Consider the following 17,287-nt stretch of genomic DNA (forward strand, 5'->3'; position numbering starts at 1 on the left):
TTAACTTCAGGCACACAAAGGGCAGTAAGCTGATTTGAAAATATTAGTTTCCTCATTTCAAAACAGCAGTAACAACATGTATGCACTAATGTAAGAATACGTTACATTTTCATCCAATGTGGCAGAAATACACAACAAATATTAATAAGCTATTGGCTTGTTTCCCCAGCTGCAAAATGCCTGGCATTTTCACTGGCATACAGTAAGTGGGTAAACTCTAGCAAGCCTTCTGTCCCCCAGAAGTACTTGCTGTTCTTTACCTTCATCCCCGCTCATTTAAGTGCCTCAGTGCACAGTGGTGGTGGGGCCAGGCAAACCCTGCAGCGGTGCAGCTGGAGAGACAGGACAATGACACACCTCTTCTGTACCCTGCTATGGCTTGACCATCAGGACAGCAAAATTGTGCTTGTATATCCTTCAGCCTGCTTCCTTCAAGACAGCCACTAACCCCAAAGAGCCAGAAATGCTGCCCAGGAGCATCAATCACTCTTGCCCTTGTCTGCAGTGCAGTGAGACTTTGTGCCCCAGTCAGCACCACCAGAGACAGAGCTGGGACAGTGCCAGCACTCTCTCTGCAAAACCACTCCCCAGGAGCAGGGTCTTGATGCTTTGGCCCCAGATGATGGCACAAGCACTGGCTGAGTGGGGATGCTGCCTGAGCCTGCACTGCCATGAGGACATCACAGGGAGCAGGCTGGGCAGCTGCAGTTGTAAATCAGTCCTGTTCAAACCAGGCACAGCCCTCCTCATCTCCTTTCCCCTTCAGCAAACTTGAGTTTATCTTAGGTAAACTGGGCCAGGTTTGGTGGCTGCCCTGAAAAGCCATTTAACTGCTCCTGCAGCTGGAGGTCATTGCTGGTAATTGTATCACCATTGAAGATGGATTTGGCTGCCTGCCAGTTCCAGCTCCTGCCTTCTTTTACCAGGGGAGAAGTGCAGCCACAGTAACTAAACTTTCTTGCTCCTTTTGCAAGGTCTTGGACCTTCAGCATCCAGCTCCTGACGTGTTACCTGTTCCTATCTCCCAGGCAGTGTCACAGGCCTTATGGTGGGCAGAAAGAAAAGGTGTAAGGAGCAGTACAGGAGAGTTGGTTCTTTTTTCTCTGCCACAGCCTGGGTCTGCATCGCTGTGGTAAACAGCGGCACTCAGGACTTGCACACCATTGGTAGTTTCCACCTAAATATTGCCACCCTGCCTTTTGTCCAGAAGCAAGCTATGGATTTGAGCACCTGTCCACAGCAGTGTTGCAACCCCTGTTGTAAGTCGAAATAAACCTCATGTTTATAACTCCACATAGGTGTTGTACATCCATGTCAGAGGGCAGCCACGCACAACCCACAGCACTGCTGCACAGGCTGTCTCCCATTGTGGGTCAGCTGCGGTTAGCTGAGGTCCAAGCTTGGCAGTGAGTATGTGAGCATCTCTGCCTGTTTGGCCACCAGCTGTTTCTACAGACACCTCTTGTTGTGGGGGCTGGGGCAGCACCCACCTGCAGCAGTGGTTACCCTGCTCAGCTGCATACTTCTCCTGTCCTCTCATGCAAAAGTATGAGATGCTAAGATCATAATGAACCCAGACTGGTTAGAGAATAGGACTTTCCTGTCCTGTCCGCCTGCTCCTCTCCACAGAACTTGTTTTCACAGAAACAGAGAACGGGTCAACTGTTAAAATGTCAGGTGACCTCCTTGTGAGCAGCCAACAAAACTGACATGGCAATCTATCTTTTAATCACTTCCTCCATAAGATTTGCATTTTCTTCTCTCCTTGATTAGTGCCAGATTTTTCCTAATATAAAGCTTAAAATTCAAACATGGAAGTGATTCATTCCAAAAAGATTGAAACAATAATTTTTAGTTCTTCTGATATTTCCCCTGTACTTTTTTGTAGAAATAAGTTGCCAGATTGGATTTGGATATTGGAATAATTACGGTTCTCTCGAAAGCACATTTTTTTATAAATAAATTTACTCCTCACAGAAAAATAATGCCCAGCCCTACCTGGAATTTTCTTGGCCACAATGCAAACTTATCCCTCTGGTGGTGACAAGCTTAGTTAATATTCCTTTCTACCTCCATCCACTTCTCACCTCCCAAATGACCCCTGTCAAAACATGCTGTAGGTGTAAGGAACATGGAACAGCTCCTTAATACTGCATGGTGTGGGAGCATATTCCTTTGGGGCAGAATTTACTATGCTTCTTTTAAAGAGAAATAAGAAATAATGATTTCAAAGTTATTTAGAGTAACATTTGCTTTAAAAGAACAAACTTAACGGTGGCTTTCCTGGTAGCTTAAGAACTGGCCCTAGGTACGTTTACAGAAATGTAAACTCAGTGCAATGACACATCTATGGAAGTACAGTTTGGAGGCAGATTAGGACTTGTCTCATGTTTCTTAAAGGTACTGCCTTTTCTGAACTACATGGGAGGCTCTGTGATGGCAACATGAGTTCACCTCCTCAGTGGTACCCCTTGAATGCCTCCCCTTTGAGACTATTTCTCCACTCCTCTGGTTTCTGAGTTGCCACTGCAGGTGCTCCACTCCCCAGACAGTCTTCCTACCATGGACAGAAAACTGGGCAACACAGCACACAAAATGCAATGGAGGGAGAGCCAGAAGCAAGCCGTGTTTTCACACAATGTAGTCTGAATTGTTGAATCTCTGGAACAGCCTGAGGTAGCTAACACCAAAGTAGCTGCCATTGTGGGCATGAGAGAGGTAATATGCAATTAACTGCATCAGTAAAGACGATTTTCTATCACTGACCTCTGTAAGGTTATCCAAGATGAGTAAAAATAGAGAAGGATCACATGCATATGTTGAACTAACATACTTTAAGGCCATTATGCAGATAGTGCTTGTATTTAAATATGTCCTCTCCCACAGTAAACATCTATTTTCATAATAAGGCCAGGAAGAACAATAACATCATCCAGCCTGACTTCCTCTATAACACAAGCCTTTTTTAGTCAGACATTCCTGTGAATAACTAAGATTGTATTTCATTAAAATACATCTAGGAATCTGTCCATTCTTGATTTGAAGACTTCAAGGCATGCAGGATCTACCATCTCCCATGGTAGTTTGCCCTGATTTGTGCTAAAATATTGTTTGTCTTGCTGACACAGAAGAGTTTTGAAAAATGCCAACATTTTTTCACCTCAGGGGCTGCCACCACCTTTCATGTCTTGACATAGCAAAAGAGAGAGAGCAGCACAATGAGCCAGAGACCTCGCATTGTTTACTGGCTAGACCAGATCACTGCTATAAGATTTGCCTGACAGTGGATGGTGTCATTCAAGTCATTCATCCCAGCAGTCATGCAGGAAGACCATCCCCAGTAGGATAGCAGGTGGCAGGGAATCAGTTACCAGAGTTTCTAAACTCCTCTTCCTCACCCCTGTGGTTGTGCCACAAACTCTCCACATCTTGGTAAAGCTGGTAAAGCATTGTTCACTTGGAGGATCAGTTAGTATTTCTAAAGTGCACCAAGATGTATGGCCTTGAATGTGTGCTGAAAATGTCATTGAGTGGTCTGTTCCAGCCCCTGATCATAGACCCAGCTAGTGAAGAAGGGAGGCTGTAGCTGAAGGAAGTTCTCAGCATGGGAGAGCTTGCATCTAATCTGCCAAAGTTACCTGGAGCTGCCTGGCTACACAGCACACAGCACAAAGCTGGAGAGATGAAACACAGCTGGTCCACTGTGGTTAAGTACCCTGTCTCACTGATCTCAGATGGCAAACAATGTTTTGCCATTGAAGATCTAGCAATCTCTCCCTCCGTCATGCCTCATTAATGATGAAACTTCACCAAGGCCACTGAGGAGTATTTCTGAACATGAAAGATACTGTTTGCTGCAGAATGGTTGCGGGGGGAGAAAACAGTCACCGCTATGGATCAAAACCACAAAATAGGAAAGCAGGTGCGTATGGAGAGCACAGCTCCTTTAGCAATGTCTCTGTCACAGGGATGGAGACCATTGAAATTCTGCACCAGCCAGTCCCACCAACTAGGCTACCTGGGACTTACATAATGAGGCACCACTGTCTGCTTGACACACAGTCTAAAACAACATGCTTTTTCCTCCCCATTTGAGAGTGCAGACATCGTCCTGCTCCTACCCCCAAAGTCAATGCAAATACTAGGAAACTGGAAGGTGAGAGCCATTTTTTGACAGAACTCTAAGCTCAGCAGGACTGGTAGCTGAGGACCAGCACGAACACTAACCCACATCTGCTGCTCCCATGCCAGCACAGCCATAAAACTTTCCTCCAGCATGCATACTTCTCAGTTTCAGTCACTCTTGCCAAAACACCCATTTTCTATGAGAGTGCCCAGTGGTGTCTCTTGTGAATACATACTTGCACTGCTGGCCACGGCAGCGACAGGACTTTGTGTCAGCCTGAAATGTGTGAAGGTCCCAAAGTGCCAGCTCATGAAGATGAGCTGTGTGCTCTAAACGCTCACCAGGATCAGGGCAGTGCCACACTGGAAGACACTTTATCCTACATTTGTTCTAGAGCTTTGTCCCAGCAGGTAGCAGACAGGTCATGCAAGTGCACAGGTTTCATCTTTGCTCCCCACACTTGATACTCAAATTTCCTTGTGCTCTTAGCTCATCTGAGGAGCTCTCACATGGAAACCTAAGATATTGAATGAATTTCACAGGTAGTCAGTGCAGCTGCTCCAGGAGAGATTTGGTCCAATATGATTAGGATAAATACTTTCTAAATCTTTTTTTTAACTGGTTAAAGTACTACTGGTGCAGCCTGAGAAGAGGCTGCAACAGTAGGTAGGAGAATCTAGCAGCTGACACAGCTACCTTCAGTGAACAAAGCACAAAAGGGGAAAAAACTATCTAAATAATGAGGGAAAGTGCATTAGGTCAGTATAGCTCATTCTAGTTAAGCATAATTAGCAGAAGGAATTAAAAATAGCTTACCAAATTTCTTCCACCATATCTTTCAAGTGTTCAGGGATGTTTAATTTTGCAGAAAAGTTTCAACCAAAATAAACATGCCAAATATAATCTTCAATGTCCTTAGCTACTTGTACAAGCAACATGAGTCACATGCTGCTTGGGTCTCTCATAAATTTATATTATAAACCCACTTAAATCTATGCATAGAAAGTAATATACATCATACACAAGAAAATGGTTATTCTGGGTTACTTGGCAGTTCAGGGAGTGGTAGGTTTTTAACCTTAAAAATGTATCTTGTAAAAGTTATTTGATGTACTCCTCCTCCTAGTGATGTCTTAAATTATTCAGAGACTCAACTGCAATCAAATTTTTTCAAATTTTGCTCTCAGTTACTTATTGTTTCTTCATTTCTTCTGTAGAGGTTTGTTTAAATAAAGTCAAACTATTTCTATTTAAATTTTGAAATCATTATGAATCTTTTCACAAGAGGTTCACTAAATTATTCTTTGCTTTAGAGCTGGGGAAAGCTTGTTGATAAATTATCTCATTTGCCAAAAAATGCAGTTGTAGAGAATTTGGGGGTGAAATTATTTGGAAATTCAGCTAGACCTTGTTAATTACTTTGACAAAAAACAGTAACACTTTGGAAATGCTGGAAGTCAAAGTCCTGATCAGGAAATTCCCAGAATAAAATGAAACTTTAAGTTGCAGAACATTTTAGTTTAAAAATTTCAAAAAATTCATCAAAAGTGCTTCACTTGACCCTAAGCCAAAGTGGTTCCTTTTTGCAGCTTACTTTAGATTGCTCAGAAAATTGACAATTTTACTTTCTATGATCAACTTAAGATGAAATTTTTAATTTTGTTCAATTTTCTGAGCTAAACAGGAAGTTAGTTACATACATAACCATTTAGAATTTTCCGAACAAAAAAAAATTATGAGGCTGGACTGTATGCTGGCATTGCACTGGGACAGTGTGCCTGAATATCCTGAAATACCACAGACAGTAGGCTTTTCTAAGCATCTCTGTGTGTACATACTGGTACTGCTCTTCCTTCAGATACACTAAAAACAGATTTCTAAAGATCTGCCAAATCAAGGCATTTGACCCAATGGAAAAAGTAAGTGTCACCCCAAAACTTTTGATCAGTACTTCTCTCAGTGAACTGGGAAGTACTGAACTAATTGCAACTCTCAGAGCACCCCTCATAAACACTCATTCATATACAGAGTGGTTTCCATAAACAGATTTCCAGTCAAGCCTGTGAAGAGAAACATCTGATGCTGCTCCTAGCAAAAGTACTCACCAGTAATTCCTTGGGAGATATCTTACTACTTTTTCTTTTAAAAAAAGACTAAACAGAAAGCACAAGGCCACACAAAATTGACTTTTCCATGTCAATATAACAACCCTCCCCCCTCTATAATGCATGTGAGCCTGTTAATGGCAAGCAGCAACCATGCATAGCAGTGACGAGATTTCATCCGGAGCATCAGAAAAGTACACAATTCTTCTAGTAGAGCCCAGAAGGGATGGCATTAGTGACAGTGAATATGACAGATACCTCTTCCTGTATTTGAGTGTCTGTTCATTTTGATGGGGGTTGTGTCTTTGTGTTCTGGATGGGAATTGTGTGCTGGTATGGCAACACCAGGAGCAAAGGGTTTCTTTGACTGCTGGAGCTCCTCAGGCCTGGTAGCCAAAAGCTGATGCTCTCTCTCTGAGCAGCTCCTGGCACAAGTGACAACTCCAGCTACCTGCAAATGAAGAAATCCTTCTTATAGGAATGACATCAAATACAGGAATTCAGAGTTTATGTCACGATTGACTTGAATAGGATTTTGAGTATTCCTAACACTGGAATTACCTGTATTTTTGTGAAGTGGTTTCTGCTGCCCTTGGTGTTGTGTCCATAGACTTTCTGCATCAGCTACAATGCTGCTGGAATGTGCATTGCAATGAGGTGTTCACACTTTCAACATATCACTTTCCAGTAGAACAGAAAACTTTAGCTAATTATTAGCTGCATTGCAAAATTTTCCCTTCCTGATTTAGCTTCCTTTTTACCAAAGTTAAAAACATTAGCCCCTGAATCCATGATTGATTTGTAATTATTCTTGTCTCACCCTTCATGTAAACCGCAGTCATTCACACTCACATGCCGCCTACAATTCTACTGCTCTCTGCAGATTTTAGCCAGAGGATCCATAATGGTAAGAAACTGATTCCTCTGCTCCACAGCAAAGTGACAAACTACAACCACTTGTAGTATAATCAGATTGAATCCCCTGCAGAGTTCATAACTACATACCAGATAAAATACAGACTGTAAGACTCTCACACTGCTGAGGGAGAAACAGATCATAGAGCAGTCTCCTGACAACAGACTCTCTCTCAGGTGCTCCAGAGAGGACCTTGCAGTCTAGGGCTTTCTCTCTGGGACTTTGATTTCTTAGGAAGTCCAAAGACATAATTCAGAGGAGCTCAATTCAGTTGATTAAACTGAGGAGACAAATGATATGTGGGACATCCCAAGGTACCCATGACCCACAAAAGAGTCATGTCCTGGAAGAAGAGTTGGAGACCAGGCAAGATTGAATGGGATATCACAGATCACACTAGACCTTCAAATCTATTAATTTTCTTTCTTTCCAGTGCTATCTGCCTCTCATTTGCTACTGCTTCCTTAAATCTTCATGGCCCAGATCACCTTTCTGAAATTCTTCCCTTTTCCACAAGGACTTTACTGTGATTTTGAAAGCAGACTTCCAACATATATTACCTTCTGGGGGCTCAAAGACTGGTGGATTCAAGCAATACATGTGATAGCCACGGTCACAGTCATCACAGAAGAGCAGCTGGTCCTGAGGCAGGTTTGTTGGGGAGACAGTAGGGAAACAGGGAGAGAAGGAGAGGAAAAGAGAGAAAATTATGTAAATTAGTCTCTTGCTAAGAAGAAAACTTAAGTATGGTAACTAGCAGTGCTCAGCTAGGAATGCAGAGCTGCAACACAGAGACTAAGAGACTACTTGGAATGTAACAGGCAACAAGCATCACATTTGTGCATTCATTATCAACCACCTTATTTCTGAGAGGCTGCAGAAAGCCTTTCTCATCACAAAGGCAGTTCCATTTCTAACTAGAAAATCTCTATGAGAAGTGAAGGGCTTCCTTTGCAAGGTAACCTCATGATGCGTAAGTAAAAGCTGGTAGTCTGAGGATACACTGTCCTGAGAGGAGCAGACAGGCTTTGCTGAGCTCCAGTGTGACCCTGTGCTGGATCTCATCCCTTCAGAGGAAACCTTTGACAGTTCTCCAAAACTCAGCTGAGCAAATTACTTATGAAACAGATGGAAATAACATGACCCCACCATATGGTCTGCAGCTCTTTCATATAGTTTGGGTGAAAAGAGCTGCTCTGAAGTATCGCATGATTCTTAAGGTAGAACAGCTCCCTGGCTTCAGATTTCCTTATTTACTGCTAAAGCAAAACCAAAATCACAGGCTTCAAATTTATTCTGCTATAAGGAGTGTAGTGTTAGCTAATTACCTCCAAAGTTCTCCAGTCACTATCAGTTCTCCAAGTTTTTCCCAGGCCACCAAGGGCCCTTAGCATTGGATTTTAACTGAAAACCTCACAGAGAGACATTGGTCGGCTGCTCACTGTTTGGAAATCACTGGAATAGGTGATTAGGTGAGGCCTAGCCATCCCAGTTTAAATGCTTTCATGTTTACCAGGTCTTGTAAAAAAATCATACCAAGAAAGTAAGGAAAATCAGGGACAGAAGAAACATTCTTGGGTTATCACATATTCACATCTACTCCTGACTACCATATTGAAAATACTACTCTCTTGCAGCGCCCCTGCAACAAGAGTTTATGGTCCCCAGCTAATTTCTATTAGATAAGCAAACTACAAGTGTTGCCATCTTAATTGGCTCTAAATGATACCTGTGGTAATTTCAACAGAGATCAATGGCTGAATGGGGACACCTGGGAGAAGCCCATCTCTGCTGTCAGGGGTGGCTCTTCCTTGGAGATGTATGGAAGTAGCAGTAACACAACCCACACCATTGTCACATGCTCCTCAAGGTGGGCATGGTAGTAGCTTCCAGTGATGCTTATTTGCATGAAAAGATAAATGAACTCACATCATTTTCAGAGGTCCCACAAAGGCTGCAGGATTTGCACTCAATGCATTGCCACTGATAGGTTTTAACAGCCTCAGTCATGTTTGTGGTGAACTGCAGGCAGGTCGGGTGTCCTGAGGAAGATTGGAAAGAACTGTCATTGTTAAGGCTTAGTTATCGCTTGCTAATTAACCAGTATTAAATTTGGGAATAAAACACACATGGACATGGACTGATCACAACATGGGCTGCAACTAACAGATACCAAAGAGGAAAGCAGGCATTAACCCTTTCGCTGCCGGGCACAAGAGAAAGTCAGAGTCATCTCCACCCATTCCCCATTGGCAAAGCATTTTTATTCAGAGCTCTTAAAAATGGTTTGGCTTTGAGTTGCTTTTTGTAGGGATTTTTTTTTTAAAGAAAACAAGAGAAAGGGTGACATCAGAAACAAACCCAATTTCAGAGAGAGACCATCCATCTTAATAGAAATTGGACTACAGTTTCAATTAGCGTTGTTTCGACCGGAACGAAGGACCTGGTGGAAATGAGGTTATTATCCATTTCACAGCTTCCCTTCCTGGTGTCCAAATGGGTGGAGCAATTCTGTAAACTTTGCTTAAATGGAAGCAGTAGCGTACAGAGAAGACACAAGACAGGATGGAGGGATATAGCTTTTAATTTTTTTAAGAGCTCTGCCACTAAAGTTGGTTGGCACAGAAGAAACCAAATTGCACAGCTAACCTTCCAGGATCAAAACAAGAAACCAAAAGGAAAAAAACCCAAGCCAACTCCCACAATGAACTAAATGAAAGGAATAAAGAAGGGAAAGCTAGCAGAACAGTCACATCTAATCAGGAAGGACAAATTGCCAGAGTTACAACCCCCGCCCCTACATGCGTGTCAACTCCAGCTTTGCAAAACAGCAGTATCACAGTAGCAGGGTCAGCAATGGGCTTTCTGGAGGGGAAAATACAAACAAACAAACAAACCAAAGGTAGGATCAGTGTTCCTTCTGCAAAACAAAACAAGAAAAATACACCACTGAAATAAAGTACTGTACTCCCAAACCACCCCTATCAGGCTGAGATATTGCCTAAATCACTTGCAATAAGCACACTGGTGGAATGTCACATACTGAGCATCCCTCTCTGACACACATAAGCATTAACACTGTGCATAGTCAGGCCAGGGATAGTCAACTGCTCATCTATAGAAAAACTAGAAATACAGGTATGCACATCCAGCACTACTGCTTGCTACTTCTAGAAACTGACACCATCGGGTGCATGGGGTTTTTTCACCTCCAGCCAATCTGCTGTTCTTATACTACAACCAATGGGTAGGAAAAATCTTTTCCACTTCCATCAGCCTAAGTGCCTTTTTAACAGTGGAGAAAGAAAGACTGCTTCTTCAATAAGAAAAAAGTTACTGTGAATTGCTGGATAAAGCAATAATGCGGTAGGGAATACATTTACTTTATGTGCCTATGGTTCTACCAAATGCTGTAATAAAGATTTTTGTTCACCAGTTATATTTGCATGGTTGTGTCAAGAAAATTTAAGCCTGTCTAGCAAAGAAATGTGTATATCTAAGTTATTAAGGAAATTGAGTAGAAAATAAAGGAGCTGTTTAAGGAAGTAAAGATCAATGACATTGTCTGTATCGCTCCTAACCCTTTGAATAAAGAAATGTCTTGACAATACTGATTAGCTCAGATGGGCTAAGAAGATCACCAGGTTTTGAAGTCCTTGAAATGTCAGCACAAAACAAGTGTCAAATTTTACTGAGATTTACAGTGGACCAAGTCCAATCTAAAGTTCTGGAGACCTTGAAACTGCAACTGTGCAAAAGGAGATGTGACAAGGTACCTTTTTTCCTGAGAGGACCTCATATAATTTCCGATACTACCTAACTAGTAGAACTTGACGTGACACTGAAATGTTCCTTTACATCTGATTTACAGTGAATGCAAACCTTATTCCAACACCAGTAAATAGAACAAATGGGCCACACTACACAGCAGGGGGGAATTCATCCCAGAAGCAGAGAGTTGCTTCCAGAAATGTTGTACAGTGCTGGAATATATCACAGAAAACAACTTATACAGGGAGGTGAGTTAATCAGAGTTAAATAGCTTCAGTCACATTTGAAAAGAAACAGAAAGAATCCAACTTACAGATATAAATCACAGCTAAATGCATACACATCTTCACATGCTCACTTGCCTGTGTACACACATTGCTCATTGCAGAGACTCCAGCTAAAGACTCCTCCTTTCTCACATGACATGAAGGTCAGGTTCTGTTCACTACTTTATCTCTGTCCCTTTGCAGCCATTCCTGCTCTCTTCTAGTTATCAGTCTTGACTTTCTTGTTACTCATTTGCCTCAAAAACACCCCTGCAGGTCTTCTGTGATGCATCTCATATCAATGGGGCCTCATCCTTGAAGTGGTCCATCCCATTTTACAGAGTGCTTCTTAAGAACCACATCTACCACAAGCCTAAAAGAAATGGTCTCTTGTGGACTGAGGATTCCTTAGAAAACATTAATAGTAGAGCAAGGGCCACAGTGGTTTCCTTTTAGTAGCAATGAAGAAATATATTGTGAAAATATACCAATTTATTCACTCCATTGGGCTCTGTCTCCAAGTACTGTGACTACAAGAGTAGTGTCTGCATAGCTGCAAATTGCTCTGTTAGTCCAGGGCTTATGCCATGTGTAAGGCAAAAAGTATATCTCTTGGACATGTCTTTCTTTGGCCTCTAAGTCAGCCTCTTTCACATTAAGCAACATCCCTTTGTGGTACCATGACCCTAAACTAATGTCATTGGAAACACTATTTTTCTTATGCCAGCAGCATGATGAGGCACTGTAATGTATGGCAAGCATGCCAGTAGATACATTAAAATTCTTTTTCCTTCCTTCTCTGCTCTCCTTCTTCATGATCTCTCTATTTTCCTGCTATTTTCATTCAAAACTCAGTGTTTTACATCCTGTGAGAAAATTCACACATCTGAGACTTCTTGAGGCAATGTTAGTGAACACCATCCCTGCTCCATATCACAGAACTTCTTAGCATTCCCTCTGTGTCAGAATACCTGAACACAAAGGCTTATAGCTGCATGTGGCAAGATACAATAGTTAAATTCAAATCCCCCTTTTTATTTTTTTGAAGTTTTGTTTTGTTTTGTTTTCAAGGCTAGTTTAGCCCACAAACAATTTTCTTTTACAGAAAGAGCAGGCCAAAATATGGTTTGAGTTACAGACACTATGGTGCACAAGCCAGAGAGCTGAAAGTCCTCTTGCTAAATTTCATCACTTATGTGGTTAATATAAAGAAACAGTCTTATTTCACCTAAACTTGTAAACAGGATTTGCTATGGCAAAGGCGTGCAGCAAAGAATCTGCAGCTGGATTTCAGTTAATAATTCAGGTGGTGGCTCAGCCCTGGGAAACCCTGGATCACTCTCACAAGTTTGCCTCAGCTACACAGATCTAATAGAAGGTAGAAGTAACACATATTTATGGTGTCACCAAAGTCAATAGACAGACCACTAAAACACAGCCCAGGAGCAGTTCTGTTGAAGGAGAAGGCAATATGTTAACATTGACAGTTTCTAATCTACCATAACTATTCTCTACCTAAACTTTTGTCATGCTGAAATATCTATAAACAACATAGACAATAAAACTTGCAGTGAGGTTTCCAACAGCTCATCCCTTTGTCTTAAAACAATATTTTAAAGTGTAGATCAGGTTTGAAAGCTCCCTCATATTTGTCAAAACTCTCCTCTGGAACTGAACTCTGTAACTGAGACCATATTTTATAGTGATATCCATGTTTCACATGCCACTGGTTTTCATTGTACATTATGCCTACTAGACATCTGGTCAGAGGAGTGGGGAGGTGTGCACATTCAGAGACCAATTCTTGTCTCCTGAACCTGGTGCAATTGCAGGCTGATGGGAAAGGTAATTTTAAAACAAATACCCTAAAAAAAAATCTAAAAAACTCTTCAGCTTACACTAGCTGTATAACACTAAAGACCAAAACTGACATTAAGGGCGAGAGGAATCTGCTGCTCCCAGGCACTCTGTGACCAGTGAAGGCCTTAGAATGGCTCATTAGTGCTTTTTCAATAATGGATTCTGCATCACAAGATTAATTGCAGCCATGTGCTCTGTCACACCCGCTACAGACTATTTAAGTTAACAATCCAATCAATAACCTTTTTCAAACAAAGGCAGAGATTATCTTGGAGAGAAAAATAAGCAAATATTCTTTTTAAAAAACAAATGTGACATTATTTATACAGAATACAAGGAATTTTCAGCCAGTTTCCAATTCTTTCCCATATCTTCACTGTGTAGTGGTGGGCTTTTTAATTAATAGCATGATGAAAATTCACAAGGCTCCTGGCTATATTGCATCAGAATTTATGCCATAAACTATTCAGGTCTTTAAACAACTATAAATACCTATTATAGATATAATGACCTATGTCACAGGAATCCCATCCAAATAATGGAAGTTTTACATAAAAAGAAATGGCATCATTTCCTCCTGCTAAGACTGAATAAGGATTGCTGTGACCACTGCTACATTAGACAGAATTATTACCATTATCTGTGCAAAAGAAGGGAAACTTGCAATTTGAATAAGTTATATGATTTTCTGGTTATAAAAATTTAGCCCTCATTTTTCTGTCTAGGAAGGATTGCTTACAGACATGTAGTGTCAACAACAGATGGATTAGAAAGGACCCTTAAAAAGTCAAACCACCCAAGCACACCAAAAGGCTTGGCTCTGCCAGAATCCCAGGTTCAAGGAGCTGCAACGCTCAGAGAAAGACTAGACATTCCTAAGGGATGAGGATGGGGAACTCTTGGCATTTTCCTGGCCCTTCCCATCTCGCAATGTGAAGGTATTAAGGTGTAGACACATATGCCTGCCTGCTAAAATAGAGGTACTCATGAACAGAAGCCTTCAAAAGTGTTTTTGGGTAAGGATCCGAGGCACCACCTGCCACAGTATCTCTCTGATTGGAGAAGCAGGAGTATTTCATTATAAAAAAATATAATGGCTTTTCTGGTGGTGAAGAATTCTGCAGGTGAAGAATTCTTGTCTCAACCTCTTCAGCACAGGGCTCTGCTTCTTAAGAAAAACTTACAACCAAACAAAAAAGGAAGTCTCACTCACAGGCACCATTGGGTTTTATTACTATTAGATGGAACAGAAGAGGAAATATTACCACTGTGAATTTCTGGGTCCTGATGGAAATGGGAAAACCTGGCTGTTTCTCCCAGTATGTTCCAGCACTGCCAACTCTACTAAAGAAATGAGTCTGTAAGGACTCAGTGACTTCAGCAAATAGTCTGGTTGGTCTGATTTGATCAGAGACCAACACTTCTCTATTCTGATATGCCACAATGCGCCAGTAATTGTGGAAGAATTAATGCCTTTAATAATTGATGGGCCTCTGAAACCATTCAGCTGTAGAAGAGCTTATAGTTCCTATTATTTCATTTTCTGGCCCTATAGTTGTTCTGGACAGAATGGACAGAGCTTAAACTGAGCCCAAAGAAAGGAAAGGGGCATTCTGCTGCATTAGCACCATGACTAGCAGCCAGCTGCACTCTGGAGGAGGTGGTTTGTGTCAGTACTGCCAGTTCCAGGTGGAAGAAGGGACATAAATTACAAGCAGTTGCTTGAATATTCGGCACCGGTAGAAGAGATCTCGCTTTAATTGTTCCCTCATGGGACAAATAAAACCCCTGTGCTGAAGGTAGTGGCTCAGTCCCAGTTGCAGTGTGGCAGGTGTAACTGGAGTCAATGGGAACTGAAAGCAGGACAGGTGTGTATTTGAAAGCAATTAGCGCCAGAGATTTTGAGGAAGTTACGAAATGGTGGTGTGTGACAGGTGACATTTCCAGCTTTCTCTCCTGCACTGCTCTGCTGTTCCTTTAGCCATGCAAAACACCAAAGGGCACAGGCAGCAGAAACAGTGAGCTCCTGCTGAAACACCCCTCATCTCCAAGCAGCCCCCAGAAAATTTAATTGCCTGAGGAAAGGCCACCCACCAGCTCAACTCACACTTGGATTTGACTCTAGGATGCCACATAATTTTCTCTGAAATATTTTTAAGCACCAAGAGCATTAGCTAGGACAAGGAGTCCAGGTTAGAGAAGGCACATGGAGAGCAAAGCTTGGCTCAGGCTGCATGTGCATAAACAAAATGAAGGGGCTGTGCATAGAGATTAGCATGGGCCAAGCAGCAGAACTCTGTCTGTCAGGTGGCAGCAGGAGGAGCTACGTGGGATTCAGGGGTGACCTCCAGAGCACGCAAAGAGAGAAGCCAGAAGTGAGTTATTCTGTGCTTCCTAAGGATTTGTCAGTGAAATTGCTCTCCACACACCATTCCCTTGGTAGTAGATGCCACACACCTTACACAAAAACTACATCGAGAAATGTTTTAAAACAATTTTACTGCAATAGATTTGTGTGTGCCTCTCCCTGTGCAAACACCACCACCACCAGCACCCTCCTTACCTCAGCATGCACAATCCAGCCATATTTATCTTAGCAGGGAGAAATGAAAAAACAGAAGTTACAGATTTTAAAAGCCTCTAAAAACTTCTGACAATTAACTTTGGTGCAAACCAAGCACCACAGGGAAAACACCCTGATCTGGGCTCCTGCTGCTGCAGTCAGGCCCTCTGCTCTGTCTCAGGTGTGCCATGGGGAGGAGAAGCCCTGCCAGGGTATCTGCTGGTGGGTGTCTCCCTCTGTCCAGGCACATCTGCACTGCCGAAACTGCCTGGGACAGGCTCAAATCTGCACCTCTATTTCATATTTCCCGGGGATTTGGGTTGGGACAAATGTGGGGCAGCCCCATTCCTCTGTCTTCTTCTCTGAGGCTGAGCAGCAGGGATTTGGACACTCCTGACACACTGCTCAGCTCACTGCAGAGATGCTGTGATAACACAGAAGCAAGGTGGCAAACCGAGTCCAGTGCATTTGCAACCTGGGGGATCAGAAACAGCCCCCATTTGTACAGCCAAAGGAGATGCCACATGCCCCAATGTCTCATCTCAAAACCAGCTAGCACTCGGCTCCCTCTTCTTCCAGACTGGGCCCCATTAACCACTGTTGGCTGCTAGACAAAATGGCTATTTCTTGCCTAAGAAAAATAATGTAGAAGCACTCAAATAACCTTGTACTGAAGCATCAGCTTGTTAATGCACTGGCAAGTCATGCCAGCGCTGTACAATTCCTGGGGGTGAATTAGGTCAGAGTGACCTCCAGAAAAACCACCAGGCTGCATCTGAGTGCTGCATTATGGGTAACGATCTGCTAATTGCCAGGAGGGCTCGGGCTGCTGACCAACACCAACAGGAAGGAAACCTGCCTGCAGGCACCGCACGGGCTCCATATGCCAGGGACATAGCTCCTAATAACGACAATAAACCCATTTATAGAACACAAACTGGGCAGGAGGACAGGCACCGAATGCTAATGGTGCCCAGGCCATACAGCTCACAGGGGTCGGCTGCGGGAGACCCCGGCACAACCGCCCATGAGCGAGGGGCAGGGTGTGCATTTGGTTGCACAGAGAAGTAGGGGTGACTACTGGAGATGAAAATGCAGGAGTGGGAGGAAGACGGCTTATCCAGACAAGATGAATCACCACAACCTGGAAAGCCAACATCCCCTTTGCCCTGGGGACATTTTCATTACCCTTCAACAAACTGCAGTGGAAAAATCCTCCGGCACAGCTCCGACCTCGTCGCTATGCACTGCAGGCTCCCCAGCCAGGCCAGCTCACACACCACAGAGCTTTCAATCAACTGGCAGGCTCACTAAACCCTTTCAAAATGAGCAACCAAGCAAAAATACTTGGTCATAAACACTAAAAATAGGAATGTAGGATTGGGTTTTGTTTTGCTTTTTAACTTGGTGAAGCCAGCTCTTCCCAGTGCATTAAATCCACCTCCCTGGCAGCCCATTTAGAACATCTCCCCCCCCCCGGGAGAGCCAAAATCCCCAGCTATAATGAGTGGAGTGGGGTGGTATTTAAAATGCTAGGGAAATGGCAGCATGAATAGCCTTCCCCGAGCCCATTGCCTCTGTTGAACTCTCCCCACCATAAAACAAGATACCGGCTCTGCCCCTCCTCCCCTCCCTTTAACATGAACAGGGACTCTGCTATCTGCTTGCACACACATCTGC

General features: G+C 42.9%; 1 protein-coding gene across 3 annotated transcripts in view; it reads right to left on the reverse strand.

Annotated features, from left to right (window-relative positions):
- The window catches only part of DPF3 (double PHD fingers 3), a 141,865-nt gene that overhangs the window by 7,399 nt on the left and 117,179 nt on the right, over nucleotides 1-17,287 (reverse strand). For all 3 annotated transcript variants that reach the window (XM_071558240.1, XM_071558245.1, XM_071558239.1), the window contains 3 exons: nucleotides 9,077-9,189; nucleotides 7,708-7,789; nucleotides 6,490-6,682 (listed from right to left, as the gene is read on the reverse strand). In XM_071558240.1, the coding sequence (XP_071414341.1) occupies nucleotides 6,612-6,682; nucleotides 7,708-7,789; nucleotides 9,077-9,189 (266 nt within the window). In that variant the 3' untranslated portion in view covers nucleotides 6,490-6,611. The remainder of the gene's footprint in view (nucleotides 1-6,489; nucleotides 6,683-7,707; nucleotides 7,790-9,076; nucleotides 9,190-17,287) is intronic.

The sequence above is a fragment of the Pithys albifrons genome, chromosome 6 (genome assembly GCF_047495875.1).
Source record: "Pithys albifrons albifrons isolate INPA30051 chromosome 6, PitAlb_v1, whole genome shotgun sequence".
NCBI lineage: Eukaryota > Metazoa > Chordata > Aves > Passeriformes > Thamnophilidae > Pithys > Pithys albifrons.